At 39.3% G+C, this 19,485-nt stretch overlaps 1 protein-coding gene across 3 annotated transcripts; it reads right to left on the bottom strand.

The window, feature by feature from the left end:
- Positions 1-14,251: 14,251 nt before the first annotated feature.
- On the bottom strand, positions 14,252-19,344 carry ankrd66 (ankyrin repeat domain 66). 3 transcript variants are annotated; one of them, XM_088909725.1, is made up of 5 exons: positions 19,094-19,344; positions 18,062-18,153; positions 17,009-17,173; positions 15,863-16,091; positions 14,252-14,695 (listed from the first exon to the last, which is right to left on the bottom strand). In XM_088909725.1, the coding sequence occupies exons 3-5, from the start codon at positions 17,145-17,147 to the stop codon at positions 14,440-14,442; spliced, it is 624 nt and encodes a 207-aa protein (XP_088765851.1). In that variant the 5' UTR covers positions 17,148-17,173; positions 18,062-18,153; positions 19,094-19,344; the 3' UTR covers positions 14,252-14,439. The 3 variants fall into 3 exon arrangements, with proteins under 3 accessions (XP_088765851.1, XP_088765850.1, XP_088765852.1); XM_088909724.1 differs by having other exon boundaries at positions 18,062-18,144; XM_088909726.1 differs by having other exon boundaries at positions 15,863-16,086; positions 18,062-18,144.
- Positions 19,345-19,485: the final 141 nt, after the last annotated feature.

Below are 19,485 nucleotides of genomic sequence, written 5' to 3'. Positions count from 1 at the left end.
GAGTTCTGATTGGCTGAGAGCTGATTGATCATGATGTCATATGGAACAGTGGTGTAATGGTGGGCCAATGGGGAAGGGAGAACAATCAAGGGTCAGCAGTGTGGAACATAAAAAAAACACACACAGACTACACACTGGGATGTAACACAGATTTAAATACCCCAGCGAGTAGAGCATTACAGTAGTCAATTTGGGAAAACACAAATGTGTTGATCAGCTTTTCAGCCACAGTTAGTGATAATACAGTCTAGCGATATTTCTGAGGTGAAAAAAAGATGTTTTGACAATATGCTGCACATGTGGGTAGTATGTTAAGCCAGAATCGAATATCACCCCAAGGTTTTTCAATTTAGACAGAAGCTCAAATACAGAACCATCTACAGATAGGGTTACAGGATTGGCTTCTGAGTCACTTCATAAGTAATTTTATGAAGTGAAATCACTGTCCTAGAGTACTGTTCAGAACTTGAGACAGTGCTTTCACTTCATAAAATGATTCTATCAATTAAGTAACTAGTCAGCAGCTATATCACCCTGCAACTCACAACTGGCAACCCACTGAAGCCAAGAAGGTGTGAGCCTGGCCAGTACCTTTATTAGCTTTCCTGGGAAAACTAAGGTTGCTGCTGGAAGACCTGTTAGTAGGGCCAGTAGGTGGTGCCCACCCTGCTGTCTGTGTGGGTTCTAATGCCCCAGTATAGTGATGGAGACACTATAATGAAAAAAGGTGCCGTCCTTTTGATGAGATGTAAAACCAAAGTCCTGATTCTCTGTGGTCATTAAAAATCCCAGGGCATTTCTCGAAAAGAGAAGGGGTGTTACTACTCTAGGGTGTTACCCCAGCATCCTGGCCAAATTTCCCATTGGCCATTACCCATCATGGCCTCATAGTAATCCCCATCTACGAATTGGCTTCATCACTCTGTTCTCCTCACCTTAGATAGCTGATGTGTGGTGAGCGTACTGGCACACTATGGCTGCCGTTGCATCACCGATGTGGGTCCAGATTTGGGTAGAGTAGGAAGGAAGATGATGGTGGGGCCTTCCTCCACTGCTCTCTGTAGAGTTCCTGGAGTCCTCACCTAGGTGCTGTGATGTGGCAGTGTTTCCTTCTGTTTCTTCTGTCTGTATCTTTTTGTCAGACCACTGACGGGGGCTATGAATCCCTTATCTAGCTAGAGCTCAGGACTTGATATTGGTAGTGTGTATTGGGAGTGTGTGGAAAGGGCCTTGTGATGTCTTGGTTGTGGGCACAGCTAACAGCTCATGGCTCATTGCAGAGGGTAACAATGCACTGTGTATTCAAACTGTGTTCTAGAGCACTCCTCTCAGTCTGAGGCCCAGTTAGACCTGTCTTGCAATCCCACATTACTTCTGAACTGAGTGGTACTTAACAAGCATCTGTGCAAGACAAACCTTTGATCAAAGGAAGGGAACAATGGGAAAAATCCATCAAGGGAGACACTGGTCATTATACTACGTTCTACTGTCCCAGAAAAACATAGACTCTATAAGGCCCAAACAGTCCAACAAGAGAGATATGCCTTGCCTCCTAAATAAAACAATACAACCACATTCCACAAATTAGGAACTCTGAATTTCCCTTCATTCTGTCCTTCATATCTTGTCTTTCTGGACTGATGATGACCCTTTGAGTTTCCAAGAAATTAATTAACTAGAGTAAACCAGAAGATGTCCTCTGGTCTTCAGCATTTACCAGTCCTGCAGCTGGTTAAACTACCTATTGGTTTTTAAACTCTAAGAACTGCAAATGTTAGCTTAACATCTTTCCAGCGCTAATAACTGAAAGCTTTCTGCAGTCTTTCACATTACCTCTTTACTTTCCAGTTAAAATATGGCCCTCAGTCCTCCAGAGTTCTTTGAAGATGGATCCAATCCCAATCAACACTGGAGCGGTTAATAATTCCACAGATGCTTATGTACTGAAAGACACACCAGTCCAACAAAGTGAGAGAAACTTGATATACCACATTACACTTTTTAACACGGTATACCGTAATAAAATTAAAGTATAGTGAAGGACAGTGTGAGGATGTCACGCCCTCTACATCTAGAGGGTGCTCCTTCTCTGTCCTGTTCCTAGTTTCCCTGCTTTATTTGTTCTTCCAGTGTGTCTCATTGTCTGGGGCTATATATTTCTGCGTCTCCCTATCTTCCTCGCTCGGCATTGGGTTCAGATACCTTGAGCCCGGCGCGAAGCCCCCGTGTTTGCTCTGTTCCTGCCGCTTCGCATAGGGTCTTCCCGTCATGCCGGTCTATCTCCGCTGCTAGCCTCTGGCTTCCATGACAGAGGAGTTACTACAGTAAGTTACTGCAGTAATAACAAATATTCAAAGCATTTTCCAAATCAATTCATGGTATCACACAGATTACCATTGTAGTGTCACATAAAATGACAGAGTCCTGATGTTGGTGAAAGAAGAGTCATTTATTAAGCTTGCAAGCAGGAGAGTAGCTTCCCACAGCCAGTCTCTCCAAATGGTTAAAGTTAGTCTTTTTATATAGTGTAACAAAGTATTAGCACATACATCATATGACTTGCTAACTATTGACTCAGTATTTTCCGTTCTTATGATGGTCTAACAGAAAAGACCTCCTTATGGCACTTTGCCAGAACTCAGCATTCACAAAACAGGATGTTACAAGTTCCACATTGACGTTATGTGAAATCATCAACGGACAGCACTTGCTTTACGTTTCCTGCTGACAGGCAAAGAATATGCAGCTTGATCTTTAAGAGATAAGTTGTTAAAAGCATTTATTCTGGATTCCTCACCATGTTATTATTATTTTCCAAAACAGAGAGTGACCACTAAATAAATATCTGAGTGACAGGAAAATCTGAGGCATGTGAGAAATTGCACAGGGATTTTCTTTATTCTCCAGCACAGTTCTGGTGAAAATAAGTAATTTAATTGATAAAATCGATAGACAAACAGGACAAATATTTATTAACAATAAACAACACAATTTATACAACACACAATGTTATACAATAATATATAAAAATGCCAATGTACCAGAGGCCTAAAGAGTTAGAAAGCCTGGATTTTACACCTGTAATCTGAAAGCACTAGGCACTGCCTTAACAAGCCAAAAAGAGAACAACTCTGCTTCAGTTTTAAAAAGAATATGACTAAATCTCCCTTACGACAACATGGGTGCTCAACAATGACTGGGAATCAATCCCCCTATTCTAAAAATGTATCACCAACTAGGAGAGAATATTTTTAGTCTGAGGATTCCACAATAAAGGAAATCATAGTTTTCTAAAATGAATGAGGGTAACAGACTCTCTAAATGCTGAGATTACAAAACCAGAATCTAGTCTCCAGCACTAATCAGAACAAGGTCCTTTTGAATGGCACAAGCTTTGAGGAAGAGGAGTGTGATGGGTGATATTCCTTTCTTATTCTTGTGTCTTCTCTATCTCATCTTTCTTCTTTTTTTGCTGTCTTCTGTAGCTATTTAAGGTTCTTATGATTTACCATAAAGTTAATTAACCAGAGTAAACCAGCAGGAACCCCTCTGATCATCTGTGTTAACCCGCCTCTTAGCTTAACTGTAGCTAGGTAAACACTTCAGATGACACCCATTGTCTTAGTCTTTCTGAATAAGGCCTCGAGTAGAATGTAAATGCAAACATTATAGTGTTTTATACCACTAGCTCCTAATATGTGTACCTTAGTAATTATTTCAGTCCTTCTGGGGATATAAAAGTGATATCCTGCCTTGTAAAAGACGTTGAGAGATATTGTACTTTACAAAACACTGTTCCTTTCTGATACTTGCAAAATATTATTATTAGAAATAATAAGATTACTGTTATTATCATCTTAATTAATACATTGCATGTATTGCCCTTCTATGATTTCAGCTTGCACATCTGTAATAGTATAGTTCATTATATTTTCTTATTTTAACCTTTGTGTGTAGCCATGGCTAAAAGCTTTAAGTAACAAACAAGAATATACAGTAATAACAACAACCATGAAAACAAGTAATAATTATTTTTGACTTTCCTCATTTCAAATAACACCTCACTTGCTTATTACATGCCCAGATCTTAAAATATTAAAAGATATTGAAAAATCGAATTTATTGAAATGTAGGTACTTTACCATTTGATTTGGTTGTAAAAAACGTTATGCAGCTTACAGAAACCAATAAATAAAATGAAAACACATAATGCCATGATGTCAACCTGATGTCTACATAATCATCTTGGTCAGTACAGACCTTTTCATAGCAGAAGCCCTCTGTGGTTACTTTTATTTTACTTTTACTCTGTGGGAGAGTTTCTGGCCTGTTTTCAAGTCTGCAACGTAGGACAAGTACCTAATGGAACTTTTCAGATCTAATCTTTTATCTGAGTTTATGCTCTATGTTCCTTTGTAGATGTTTATTACAATTTAAATATTAATCAAGTTTTTTTTTAACATCTATTCCTTAAAATTAAACTACACACCAAGAGGACACGTGAGACAAAAGCTAAAGCACTGCAAAATAATACAATTTGTTGCAGTAAGGACTACAGCATTATTTACATATCCCATTTAAGTGCAATAAACTTGTGAAAAACAGGTTAGCTATTTAAGAAGATTTAAAACATACATGTATAGAGGTAAAACTAAATTCTTGTGTCCAGAATGGTTTAGCGCTGAGCAGGACTATAAAATTTCTATGATGATTCAAATAATAACCAGGTAAACATTATAGTATATAATAAAATGTTTTAACATGTGGTGTACAATGACTTTTAAAAAAACTCTATAATATACCTTTAAAATTACAGCACCTTGGATAATTGTGATAATAATTGTAGTACTTCTTCACACTGACCCTAACCTGGAGCAATAAGTGTAAAATACATTACTGTCATTTTGCTTCACTGCAGTTTTTAATCAAGATAGGGTAGTTAACTCAATGCAATTCTTCAAAACTGGTTTCAAGAACTTTGAACTTTTACAGATGTTTTAAAGATGATTTCAACCTAATCTGGATTGCGTAAAAAAAGCACTGTGGTACACTGAGAGCATTTGTATGTGATACAGTATTTCAGCAAGTACTGAACACTGTCATTTACTAAATAAAACATTTATTTTTTAGCATTTCTATCCATATAAAACTTTATATACACATTTTTTTTTCCATTAATATGGTTTAAAATCTACACAGAGTTTAGGCAGTACATTTTTAAATGGATATACATGGCTCCTTTGCCATTTTAATCTGAAACACAAAAAATGGGACCACTGCTGCACTCTTGAACTGAATTACCGACTCATATAGGGGTGCTTCCTATAAGCATTTATTCAAATGTTTGTAAATACATTCCAAATGAAGGTAGTACACTAAGCTGTGCAAAAAACTGCCTTGCAGGAGCACAAATGGTAAATGTACCTTGCCTGAAGAACTCCTTGCATGGACTAACATCTTGATTAAGGTGGAGTTTGAACCACTGATGCTTTAGAGGAATGCGTGATCTGCATGTTAACCGGCGAACTTATGTTTCACATCTTTTTACCAATTCTAAAATGAAAGTTCCCTTAAGACAAATACAAATTAATGGCCAAAGTAGCATTGATAAAATATACAGTAATAATTACAGTTGCATGTTCAAATCTGAATTAAGAAATAATTCAGAAGTTTTTACAAAGCTCTAACATGAGTATGGTCAATGTTTTATCTTTGTTACCTACAGTAAATATACAAACAAATGTGACCTAGTTTTCCAAAATCACTCTTTTTCAAGATTAACCCTAAGATGAATTTATTGAGTGTGGTAAATTCTTTCTGAATAATAACAGATATTTCTGCAATAGAACAGATTTTGACCAATTTTCTATTCATAAAATGCATCCAATTATAATGATTGTCAATAAAACAAAGACACTCAGAACTAAGTTATAAATATCAGAAAAAAAACAATTATATAATTAATTTTATACAAAACAATATAATCAATTTCATAAGTTATATATAATGTTTAGACTCATGAATTTCAATGGGAACTATGATGGAACTATGCTGCTATGATGTCTACCAATATTTCTAAGGAAACCACAAACAGTAGAGCTCACAGTTGGTATTATTGTTCTCAAGTTCTTTTGCTAAGTATAATCTGTATATATACATAATACATCCCCAGGTTGAGTACTGTACAGTATATAGAGAATCTTCAGATATTTTTTTCAGTTTTGGTTTGATAGTTAATAACAAATGTAAAGTTCACAGGAACAGGTACAGTATGTCAATGATTTAAGAGTTTGGGCATTGTATTAAAGTTGAATTGGGTATAGCAAATACTACACCCAATTAAGAGAAGTTAAGGGAAGTGAAGAGGCTCAAGGAAGGTTTTGATCACTACCCTAAGCTCTCTGTATCAGTAAAAAAAAATGAAACCAAGAAGTTTAACCATCTAAAGTCGTCTCTGCTATGGAAGCCTTTTAGTGCCTGTTACGTCCCAGTGTGTGTTCTGTGTGTGTTTTTTCTATGTTCCACACTGCTGACCCTTGATTGTTCTCCCTTCCCCATTGGCCCACCATTACACCACACTCTCAGTATGACATCATCATCAATCAGCCTCTCAGCCAATCAGAACACATCTTATTCAGCATATAACATGGAGGTTTTCAGCAAGGAGAGGCCTTTCGTTTGACTTCGGTCCCGTTCGGTTTTGGTTTTCGCTTCGCTTCTTGTTATTGCTTCGGCTTCGTTTGTTGGTTTGTTTTGCTTTGTGTGTGTTTATTTTCGTATAGCTTCGGTTTTGTTGTTTGTTTCTTTGTACTTTTGTTTGTTTGTGTGTTCATCCTTGTTTTGTCATTACCTTGCCCCAGTGTTACATGTTCAAGTTTTGTGTTCTTTTGTACCCTGCTCCTGTTTATTACTCTTGTTTTCCCTTATTTGTCTTCCTGGTTCACTTGTGTTTTTGTGTGAACTTTTGTATATAAGGTTAGTTTAGGTTGTTGGGTACACTTTACACACTTAGTTGATTTTGTATTAGTACACTAGTTTAGTACGGGTGAGTGCCATTTGTCTTGTATGGTTTTGGGTAGTCAGTGCAGGTTAGCTAGGGTGTTGAAGACACCGAAGACCGTGTGTTTCGGGTTTTCTTTTGTAGTCAGATTAGCTTTCCCTCACTGTCCTAGCCAGCTCCATTTTTGTTTGTTATTTTCTTTCCTTTGGCACCACTCTAGTTCCTTACCCTTCTTATCACGCTTCCTAGTCCCTCACCAAAACCCCCCTGCTTCCAAAAGAATTATCCTAAATGTTACACCCCTTTACCCCTAGACACTTGGGGTCGTAACAGTGCCACAGAGATTTTTTTTAAAAAGATGTGACATTGTGTTTGAATGTAATGAAATACGAGAATGCAACTGTCAAAATTCAAAAACAATTCAAGGACTCTACACATATTACTGCCATAACAAACAGAGTAATGGACATACAGTATGAAGAGACTCCTACTGATGGTGATGTGTTACTGTCACGACCAACACGTAAGCGAGCTAATCAGCACCAGCAGCGGATTACTACTAACAAGCGCCGCCGCACGAGTTAACACACCTGCAATTGCTCTACCGTGCGGCACGCCGGGTTATTTATACCATTCTTACCTGATTCCCGTTGCTCGGTATTGAGTTCTCTACTTGTTGCTCAGCCTAGCGTTCTTACCCCTCTTTTGCCTTCCTGGAATTCTGCCTTCACCTTTTGCCTTCGGACTTCGGATCTCGTCTCGCCCCTTGGATTGTTTGCTATCTTTGCCTGTTTTGGATTTGACCCTGTAGCCCTCTTTTTGACCACGATTCTGTCTCACGTTTTTGGATTGTTCGCCACCAGTGCCTTTACCGGATCTCGACCTACCTTCGCCTTCGGACTACGACTCAGCTCCTGGATTTGCTCGGTACGCTTACTTACCTCCCTGCGACTCCTGCATCTGCATCGGATCCTTTTCACCTCTACAGAGCAGCGTTACAGTTACCAGCAGTATTATCTCTTTGAAGCACAATAGATTTTGCATGGACATGCAAGGTTATCTTATTTAAACACATTTTTTTCCAAAGTGCTAAAAAGCTTCCATACTTTCCTTGGAGGATAGGAGGTTATAACTACAGAATGCACAATGATCATGAATCACGTAATTACAACTGATACAAACTAAATGCATTACCTTATTTGTATTAATACTAAATTAGGTGTACTGCCTCATATTTTATAACACAAGAAGAAAAACTTTAGTATATTTAATAATGAAGCTTATAATGATGAGATTCTGACTTTACACTGACATTTCAATTTCAATTCCAGCTTTATTATCCCCTGTGGGAAATGTGTTTTATAGCAGAGTCCCAAACAACAATGCAACAAAAATCAACAAACATCACCAACAAAGAATACAGTGCAAAAGAGACAGTTAATTTTACATTGTTTAAGATTGCAGAAGGGATGAAAGATTTCCTGTGTTTATTACCATTACACCTGGGGACACAGAGTAAATTCCTAGATCAGAGGACTGTCATAGTAAAGGGAATGTGCCACAAACTATAATTCTTATAGCTTTCTTTACAAACCTCTATCTGTAAAGGGCATTTAGGTTGATCTGATTTGCTCCTTATCTCTACTAATTGTCCCAACCTATTACTATTTATGGTACTAATGTTGCCAAACTAACGCTAAGATGTTACAATAAATCATTTGTAGACAAATGATAAAATAGGCTGCAAAGGAACAAGTAATAGGTTTATTCCATGCTGAAAAAAAGAAGAAAGAGAACACATTTCGGCCGTGGAGCCTTCTTCAGGTGTGAGAGAGACAGGGCAGTCTCTCACACCTGAAGAAGGCTCCACGGCCGAAACGTTGTGTTCTCTTTCTTCTTTTTTTCAGCATGGAATAAACCTATTACTTGTTCCTTTGCAGCCTACGCATGCTGACGCAGCTACCCACCTGAAATGATAAAATAGTTCTGTCTACTACAAAGAAGTTGAGTTTCCTAAGAAAACAAAGTCACTGTCTGTTGAACTCTTTTTATAAATGCTCTTCCAATATTTGTCCAGTCTTAGGTTTTTGTCTATGACCAGCATTGCAAAGTACCTGGAGTCATTGACAACCTTCACAATATGGTTGAGGAGTGTTTCATTTTTCCTCAAATCGATGATTAGTTCTTTTGTTGTCAAAACATTTGTAAACATTAGTAAAATCATTTCGTAAAGGACCATGATGATATTCTGGTTACCTTCATAAGCTGACTAGGGCTATGCCATCAGCAGACTAAATGAGATGTCAATCGTTGGTGTAAAGCATTTTGAAAATAACAATATTATAACTATATACTGTATTCTAACTAATAACAATAACAGCAGTGCAAGAAAACCCATTTCCACAAAGGTCAGAAGGTTTTTACATGATCAAAAAAGCCAGTATATAGTGTATACCAAGCTGCTTCTGTCTAGTAAGATACTGAGCATCAAAAGAGACTTAATACTTATGTGACAAATTCACAAACATATTATTTATTTCTATGAAGGCAGTGACATTTAATTATACAGACATAACAGGTAAATTCTTTATACTGAGTAACATTCATCAACAGTGTCTACTTTGCTAGTAGATAGATAGATACTTTATTGATCCCGTGAGGGAAATTGCAGTGCAACAGCAGCTTAACACACACAACACAGCCACAGTGTAACGAATTATATAATAATAGTACAATACATACAATACAATACAAGAGTTACTCACAGTCCGGACGCACAAGAACAAACTAGAACAGAACAGTACACAGAAAATCGTATCACACTCATATCACACATATGAATATAAATATAGATGTAACTATAGATATAAATATAAATGTATTGCACAGGTCCCTGGCATATATTGCACAAAAAGTGGTTGTAAACGGGAAAAAGAAAAAGAAAAAGAAAGAGAACAGATGTAGCAGTAGATGTGTAGATGCGTTTAGTCCAGAAACAGGTCACTGTCGATGTTGCCTCTGCCAAGACGCAAGGTGGATGCGTTGTACAGTCTTATGGCAGACGGCAAGAATGACCTCCTGTAGCACTCCCTGTCGCACCGTGGATGAATCAGTCTATTGCTGAACGTGCTCTTCATTCCTGCCAGCCTGTCAAAGAGGGGATGGGAGAAGTTGTCCATGATGGCCTCTAGTTTGGACCTCATTCTCCTCTCAGCCACTACCTCCAAGGAGTCCAGGTCAAACCCAATGACAGAGCTTGCTCTCCTGATGAGCTTGTTCAGCCTTTTGGAATCTACTGCTCTAATCCCAGAGCCCCAGCACACCACTGCGTAGAAAATGGCACTCGCTACCACCGACTGATAGAACATGTGTAGCATCTTACTACACACATTGAAGGACCTGAGCCTCCTCAAGAAGTAGAGTCGGCTCTGTCCCTTCTTATAGATGGCCTCGATGTTCTTAGACCATTCCAGTCTATCGTCGATGTGCACTCCCAGGTACTTGTACGAGTCCACCATCTCCACGCCACTCCCATGGATGTAGACAGGAGTAGGTTTGACCTTTTTCCTCCTGAAATCTACCACCAGTTCCTTTGTCTTTGTCACATTCAGTTCCAAGTGGTTCACCCCACACCACTCCACAAAGCTGCTGACCAGTCCTCTGTACTCCTCCTCCTGCTCACCCTTGATACATCCCACAATTGCAGAGTCATCTGAGAACTTCTGCAGGTGGCATGACTTTGAGTTGTACTTAAAGTCCGAAGTATAGAGGGTGAAGAGGAATGGAGAAAGAACTGTCCCTTGAGGTGCCCCTGTGTTACTCACTACCTGTTCAGACACACAGTTCTGAAGTCTCACAGACTGTGGTCTGCCTGTCAGGTAGTCAGTGATCCACGAGGTCGTGGAGGCATCGACTTGCATCTCCTCCAGCTTCCTCCTTAGAAGTAAGGGCTGGATGGTATTGAAGGCACTGGAGAAGTCGAAAAACATGATCCTTACAGTGTTGCCAGCCCTGTCCAGGTGTGAGTAGGCCCTTTGCAGCATGTAGATGATCGCATCCTCCACACCAACACTGGGCTGGTAGGCAAACTGTAGGGTGTCCAGTGATGAGCTGACCAGGGGTCTCAGGTGGGATAAGACCAGCCTCTCCAGTGTCTTCATGATGTGAGAAGTCAGTGCAACTGGTCTGTAGTCGTTGAGGACAGAGGGGCGCCCTTTCTTTGGTACCGGGACCAGGCATGATGTCTTCCAGAGCACCGGGACTCTTTCCAAGCGCAGGCTCAGGTTGAACAGTCGCTGGAGCACTCCGCTCAGCTGATCAGCACAGGCCCTCAGAACTCTGGGGCAGATGTTATCTGGTCCTGTGGCCTTACCCTCGTGCAGCCTCTTCAGCTCCTTCTTCACCTGGTCAGCTGTGATGGTCAGCCTGGCCTGGGGGATGGTGCTCATACTGCTTTCAGTGCTGCAGGTGTTAATGGCGGAGGTGTTGGAGAGTGGCAGCTGTGGGGGATGGGTGGGTGAGTAGCCGTCGGGGGTTGTGGCTGTAGGCGGCCATGTTTGTGGGGGGATGGAGGAGGTATTGGGCAGTCGCAGCTGTGAAGGGTTAGGGAGCGTGTGGCAGTGGGGGGATGGGTGTTGCGCCACAGAGGACCCAGAATCAAACCTGTTAAAGAACTGGTTCAACTCGTTGGCCATCTCCAGGTTCCCTTCTGTTGCACCCCCAGCCTGTTTGAAGCCAGTGATCTCTCTCATGCTGCTCCATACATCTCTCACCCTATTCCTTTGCAGCTTGTCCTCTATCTTCTTTCTGTATGCGTCCTTGCTCTCTCTTAACTTCTGCTTTAGCTCCCTCTGTACACGCTTGACCTCTTCCTTATCTCCCCTCCTAAAGGCTCTCTTCTTGTCATTCAGAAGAGCCTTCAGGTCGCTGGTGATCCAGGGTTTGTTATTGGAAAAGCAGTGTACGTCTTTGGTGGGGATGGTGTTATCTACGCAGAAGTTAATATAGTCAGTGACACAGTCCACCATACTGTCTATGTCGTCCCCATGTGGTTCGCACAGCACATCCCAGTCGGTGGCCTCCAAAGCACCACGTAGATCCTCCATAGCCTCCTGAGACCATCTCCTCACAGTCCTCATGGTCACAGGTTGGCGCTGGACAATAGGCGTGTACAGTGGTGTAAGCAAGACAAGGTTGTGATCTGATCTGCCAAGGGGGGGAAGGGCTGTGGAACTATATGCATCCTTAGCATTGGCATATAATAAGTCCAGTGTTTTGTTTTCTCTGGTCGGGCACTTAACAAACTGGTGGAAAGTAGGCAGAGTGGTGGAAATAGATACGTGGTTAAAGTCCCCTGAAATAGCTATAAAAGCGCTTGGGTGCTTTGTTTGTAGCCTGGCTGTGACTGTGTTTATGACGTCACACGCTACCTCTGCATTTGCCGTAGGTGGAATGTAAACAACAACAAAGATGGCGCATGTAAACTCCCGCGGCAGATAGTACGGACGCAGTCCTATGGCTACCAGTTCGATGTCCGGGTTGCAGACGCGCTCCTTAACATGAGTATGTCCAGGATTACACCATCTGTTGTTTACAAGCACCGCGAGCCCCCCTCCTTTCCTCTTACCGCTCTCGGTGTTTCTGTCCGCCCGCACCGTCTGAAAGCCGCCGATGGTAACGTTCGAGTCCGGAATAAGTTCCTGCAGCCACGTCTCGGTGAAACACATGATACTGCATTCACGATACTCCCTCTGGCTTCTCACCAATGCTCCCAGTTCGTCCATCTTGTTCACTAAGGACCTCACATTTCCCATGATGATCGAAGGAAGGTAGGGTTTAAATCTCCTTCTCTTCGCCTTTCGCGTCGCACCAGCCCTACAGCCTCGGCTTCTCCTCCTCAGCTCCTCCGGCACCGATGGCTTCTCTCCAGTGAGTAGAGCCGGACGCGCTAGCGCGATCAGCTGGTCCCGCGTGTAGACAATGCTTCTGTGGCTATCAGCATTGCAACTCGATAGCCACAGAGGTCCAAGTATCAGAAAAAACAAGAAAAAGTTTCTCAGCTTCCTAGTATCCATCATGTTGTGATCGCAAATCTAGTTGCCGGCAAAGGTATGAAGAAAAAACACTAACACACTAGCATTAACTAACTGAAAGAAACAAAAAGACAACAAAAAGACACAGAGCTGCTGTAGCAGGCTGCCACTAACACGGCGCCATGGCAATATCATAGTGTCATTCTACATCGCCGAAAGTAATACAAGCTGTACATCTCCAACTGTTCCTGCAAGAAAACCCTTAAATGTCACTTTTTTTCAGTCCTGGAAGGAAGAATAGACCAAAATTGCTAAAAGCAAATGTGAGAGACTGATAAACAATTACAGGAAACATCTAATTGAAGTCATTGAGGCTGAAGGAGGTGTCACAATTTATACTTGTTAACACAAGAATATTTATGGTTGCATAATTTTATTCAACTCATCCAAATTTCTATTGAACTTTAACAAAGATCTAATTACCTTTTAAATCTAAAATATATGAGAATAATAACCAATCTAAAGGGCTTGCAATGTTTTTCAGGGTACTCTAGTCCAATAATCAATAAGCTTAAACCCTTTCATATTGCCACTGATTTAGTTACCATATTGCTTTTATTACTCAATGCCATAACAGTTAGAATAGTGCTATTCTGTCCCTACATCTGTTTGGAATAGAAGATTAGCAGCATAGGAATTTCAAGTCACCTCTATCTGTAAGGTGAAAAAAACATTTTAAGTGCTATGTTGTGTCAGAGTTAAATGCATAAAGTAACAAAATAATGAGCAGGATCCTGATATTGAAAGAGTTAATATCACAGCAATTCAATTTCAGGTTTCTAAATATTTCCTTGTGTTTAAATCCCATTTTATTAAAGAACAGTGGTTATAATCTACTTTTCAACAGCAATCTGAAACATGAAATGAAGAATTTTAACAACTGTTTTCACTCCGATTCCTCTAGCTTTTCAAAGTTGTGCCTCCCTAGTGAATAAGGGGTAAATATATTTCTAGTTTTGTAACTGTAATGTAAATCTGACTAATTTGAAATATGTTTGTTGATCCTTTATATTTTGAATACATTAAATTAACATACAACATTAAATTAAGTGTGCCTCTCTGTTAAAAACCAGCCCAGTATGTTTCATGTCAATTACAATCACTGCATACAATTTAAATGTATAATTAAATTAAGAAATACAGAAAAGGGAGAAAAAATGTTTTACTGTCAGTTTAATTTAAAGCATGAAAATCCTTTAACATTAACCACAAATATTTTTCTTATTTTTGGTTAATATTTTGCTTGCTAAAAAAACAACTAAACTATAATGTCAGACAGGTATAATCCACAGTTGAAGTGCAGGTCCATCTATTTTAATGTCATTAAAAAAGTATGTAGTGTATAAATTATCTCTTAGTTTTCTGTGTTCTTGAAGAATGCATTCTGAGACTTGCAGTAAGAATTTTCTTTATTGGTAAACTAAATTTTGGATCTGTTTTGTAGGCTAATTTGATACCTTCAGTCTTTTTTAAGATTTGGCCTTGGACAATTTTGTTTTCTTCCATTTCTTTCTTCTTTTCCTCCCATTCTTCATCTGTGTCATCCAAAGGTGTGCCCCTTAACTCTGCCATTTGCCGAAAGTCCCTGGATTCAACCTCTGCACTGTAAAACAAACAAAAACCTGTCGAAAGACACTCATATACAAATAAAACCAGAGTTATCAGGAAAGTGGACTTTGTTTATTAAATGATAATGTCATCGTCTTTGTATTTTTGATGCATTCAGAGAAGCCAAATATCTGATAGAAAAAAACAGCAACCTATTCACCACCCAAGTTCTTTAAATATTAATAATAATTCCTAACACTTATATGGCGCTTTTCTGGACACTCCACTCAAAGCGCTTTGCAGGTAATGAGGACTCTCCTCCACCACCACCAATGTGCAGCATCCACCTGGATGATGCGACGGCAGCAATAGTGCACCAGAACACTCATCTGCTCACAGCAGCTATCAGTGGGGAGGAGAATTGAGTGATGAAGCCAATTCATAGATGGGGATTATTAGGAGGTCATGTCCGATAAAGGTCAATGGGAAATTTGGCTAGGATGCCAGGGTAACACACCTACTCCTTTCTAGAAACACCCTGGGATTTTCAATGACCACAGAGAGTCAAAACCTGGATTTTACATGTCATCCAAAGGACAGTGACTTTTTACAGTATAGTGTCCCCATCACTATACTGGGACATTAGGACCCACACAAACCACAGGGTGAGAACCCCCAACTGGACCCACTAACACCACCAGCAACTGTAGTTTTTCCCAGGAGGTCTCTCATCCAGGTACTGACCAGGCTCACACCTGCTTAGCTTCAGTGGGTTGCCAGTTGTGAGTTGCAGGGTGATATAGCTGCTTGCAAAATCATGACCACAGATACAAAGGAATAAGACCACTTTCACAGATAGATAGTAATGATGATACTAGCAAAAATTTAATGCCACAGATACTTTATATACTTTAAAGTTGATAATAAAGCTGACATTAAAATTGTGAATAAAGAACATCATAATATGGTGTTTGGAAAAGCAGAGAAGTTATTTTCATTTAAGAAATAACCCTGAGTATTTAAATCAATCAATTGTATTTTTACATACTGTAAGCATTGTGTGCATGATATTTAGCTGCTCATTGTAAAGTGATAAGATGAAACAGAATTAAAAACAAGTCACCTTTTGATTATTGTAGATCTTCCCTATTATATATGCAGGCAACATGGGTCATGTTGCTGATATAGTATGTACAGTATATGCAAAGAAAATGCTGCTTACATTTCTAAGAACTTAACACAGTCTTTATGTCCATAAATTGCTGCCAGCCTTATAGGCTTGTCACCAGAGACGTCCTCCTTATCTATTGGGCCATGCAGAGAGTGCAGCATTCGGAGAACCCCTAGTCTTCCTGATTCAGCTGCAAAATGTGCTGGAGTCCATCCAGAGTCAGTCCTGAGGCAGGGACGAGCCCCATTTTCTATCAATATCTTTACAGTTTCAGCCTGCCCTGAAGAAAAACACCACATAATTAAAAATTACTCCACACAATACAAGGCAAATTACTGTTGGGAATTGTAGAAAACTTGCTATAAACTTGTAAGTGCTGTTGTTTTTGCTCACAGCAATGCAAAAAAAAAAGATGATTTCATCGTTAGAGATCTCATTACATAGATTCAGATGATCTACTGGAGATTCACTGGAGAGGCCCAGCCTAGCAGATTATAAAGGTAACCATCTAAAGACTTGGAAACCTTAACCATGATCAACAAAACAAATGGCATGTTCAATTTAAAAACAGAGTGAAATTTATTTATAATGATGGTATCCTTCAACCCTCAAGGACCAGAGTCCCCCCTCATTTAACAGAATACTTGCATTAATAGACCAATAATTTAAACTATTGTTCTTAATCTTTAAATAACGGGGGGTTAGGGGACAATGCATAAAACTAACTTGATTTAAACTGTGCAGAATCAGGGTAGGAGAGCTCTTAATCTATGGTTAATTTATGCCCTCTAGAGGGGATTTTGTTCCATACTCTTCTGTTACAAAATGTACAGTTAATGTTGCATTTGCTAAGCATGCTAAGCATAGGTTTTCTGTATTCTTTATAATAGCCTAAAACAGGCTGTTGGTTTTTAAATTAAAACCATGTGTCATTTTTTGCATTTTTGTTTCTTTATGTATGTTTGTCATATAAGGTACTGAACATTAAAAACAAATGCACATGGCCTAGCATGTTTTCACTGTACTTTAATTTGTACTTTTACTGTAGGCTACAATTATTCATTTTCATTCATTTATTCATTTTCAAAGACCATTTATCATGATTAATTTTATTCCAAAGCCTGGTCGATGCAATCAAATCAAACTGTGTAATAACAAAGAAGAAAGCAACATGTCAAGAAAGATGGAAATGCTTACCTTTGGCTGCTGCCCAGTGCAGAGGAGTCCTACCATCCCAGTCAATGTCTTTATGGTTAGGATTACGTATATTCCTTTTAAGAATATCCTCCACTAGGTCATAATCCCCAGCTGCAGCAGCCTGGTGAAGCTCAGTCATCTCTCATCATAAATCCACAAAGCCGTCTTTTTGAAAACAAAAGTGTCATTATTGTTGTGTCCAACAAAGGAGACACGATCAGGGTGTGTATGAAGCAGGCATTACCTTTATTACGTGTGCACATGGGAGCCAAAGCCGATGAAGCACTGACTCAATTCATTGATACAAAAGGATGCTTTTTATACAAAATCACAAACAGAAAACCCACCCAGAACAGTTCCAGTACAATTCCAAGCCATATATGGTGTAAAGGCTGCTAGCGTTGGTACTGTACGTGATCAACTGTAAGAATATTTTTGGGTTCCTTTGTTTTTTGTTTAAGCAGGCAGTATGTACTTCTAGATTTTGTTAATCATGTCTTAAGCAGATATCAGGCGCTCTCAGTTCTGGTCAGGCTGCCCGAAGCTGGCTCTGTCCTTCATGTTCCAGGCACGTAGCCAGCTCACACTTAAGTTGCAGTTAGTAATTTTCCATAATTCTAGCAGGATAGTTAGTAAAATGATGATAGTAAATTATTTACAAAGTAAAAGAAAATTAGTGAAATAAGAGAAATAAATGTTTGATCCTTCATCATCAAAGTAATGATAACATGCCTGTAAATTAAAATAATATTATTTTACCTCTACCTGTAACTGCAATCATTTAGTATTCTTATTGATTGATGCTGTTACATCTTTAATAAATGCTTTTGTGCAACTGACCCAGTAGAACATAACTGTCAGTATTATTTGCCACTTGTTTTTATTAAGATTCATCATGTTGTAAATTCATTGTGACGTACTGCAGATCGTGAAATGATACTATGTAACCAAACTTTCTTGGCGTGTCAAACATTAAGAAGCCGTTCACACTGTCACTGTAAATGCCCCATGTACGACAGAATTACCCTTTGGTAAAAAAAAAAAAGCACTCACCTACAGACATTGAGAAATGAAATCTGTCGTATGTTCTACTTCAATAGGTTATTCCAGCCCGAACTCTGCTTCCAGTTGAATTTCTATACACCCTCCAGACAAATATCAAGAAGAGTATTTTGGGAATTTAAAGAACATCCTCCTTCCATGCAAATATACAGTATATAAAAGACCATATCCTTCTTGGCACTTAATGGATATTACTTTTCTTTGATCCAGCGTTTTCATTTCACTCGTATTTTTTGCGTCATGAGGTTAATACCGCGAAAGGCTTTAGAGAAGTACTGACTAGATATACTGTAGCAATCCCCAACTAACCAACAAGCTTGCAAACAGGTGGCCTAAATGTTAATTTCTACAAAGTACTACATGTGCCACAAAAACGTTAAACCGAATAAATGAATAAAAATGTATATTCACTAAATTACAAATTAAATCATAAATTACATTGCTCACACCAACACAGTTCAGACTCCTCTTGGTTTATCAGCTTGTACCGATTACTTGTTATGGTGTTATGGTGCAGATTATTTATTTCTTGCAAAATAAATCAGATGACAAGAGTTTAAATGGTAACATTTTGCTGCTTAAATTTACAAAATAATAATTTAGCCGCTGTCTCCAGCACCAGATTTCAGAAGCACAGACCGATATAAGAAGAAAAGGACGAGGCAATCAAAAATAAAAAAAATATCCCAGTCCAGTGATTTGTTTGGGCTGCACTCATGGTAACGAGAAAATCCCGTTCACGAGTGCTGGAGCCACCAAGTGTCAAAAAGCAGCAGAATACTGTACAATACAGAGGACACAAGATCTTTAAAATAAAAGTTTTAAAGACCGAAATAAAAGTTGATGAGGAGTTTAAATATTGTCATAGGTATAGCGCGTTTAAATTTCCAGAACATAGTTCAGTTTATCTATGCAAACTGTCGTTTACATTATTAAATATTTGAAAACAAAACGTCAAGATGCATAAAGTGCATAATCCCAGGATCTCCAAGAGGTACAAGAGGACGTGCAGCGGTTACTTACTAGTTCATTGCATTGACGTGGTTCAATGGCACATCCCTAGCTGGGCTATACAGAATCCTGTAGTTTCTAAACTGGTACGTAAACGACGTGACGACGACGTCGTTTTCATATTACAGGAAAAAAAATCTTATTATATTTAACTCGATTTATAATAAAATCCTCAGAAGTTAGTTTTGCCTTCCTCAAGCAAACCTGTTAGTCCACAATTTTTCGGTTCAACACATATCCCTTGCACAACCACAATACAGGCCACCCACACATTTCGCAAGTTACTGTACATTTTAGAAACAAGATATTCAGCCCGCATCTCTGCACTGTTTGCCGTCTTCTCCGATTTGCCAAGAACAAGGAAGCGGTGTCAGGCCCCTCCCTCAGGCAGTGGCAGGCCTGAC

The sequence above is a fragment of the Atractosteus spatula genome, chromosome 2, assembly GCF_055471065.1.
Source record: "Atractosteus spatula isolate fAtrSpa1 chromosome 2, fAtrSpa1.hap1, whole genome shotgun sequence".
NCBI lineage: Eukaryota > Metazoa > Chordata > Actinopteri > Semionotiformes > Lepisosteidae > Atractosteus > Atractosteus spatula.
This window is presented reverse-complemented; position numbering and strand designations above follow the sequence as displayed.

Excerpts from the sequence above, each read along its gene's own strand:
- ankrd66 (XM_088909725.1), bottom strand. The coding sequence starts at position 17,147 with ATGACTGAGCTTCACCAGGCTGCTGCAGCTGGGGATTATGACCTAGTG. Across the intron at positions 16,092-17,008 it reads GCACTGGGCAGCAGCCAAAG|GGCAGGCTGAAACTGTAAAG; the intron begins GTAAGCATTTCC and ends GTTTTTCTTCAG. Across the intron at positions 14,696-15,862 it reads TGTGTTAAGTTCTTAGAAAT|TGCAGAGGTTGAATCCAGGG; the intron begins GTAAGCAGCATT and ends TTTGTTTTACAG.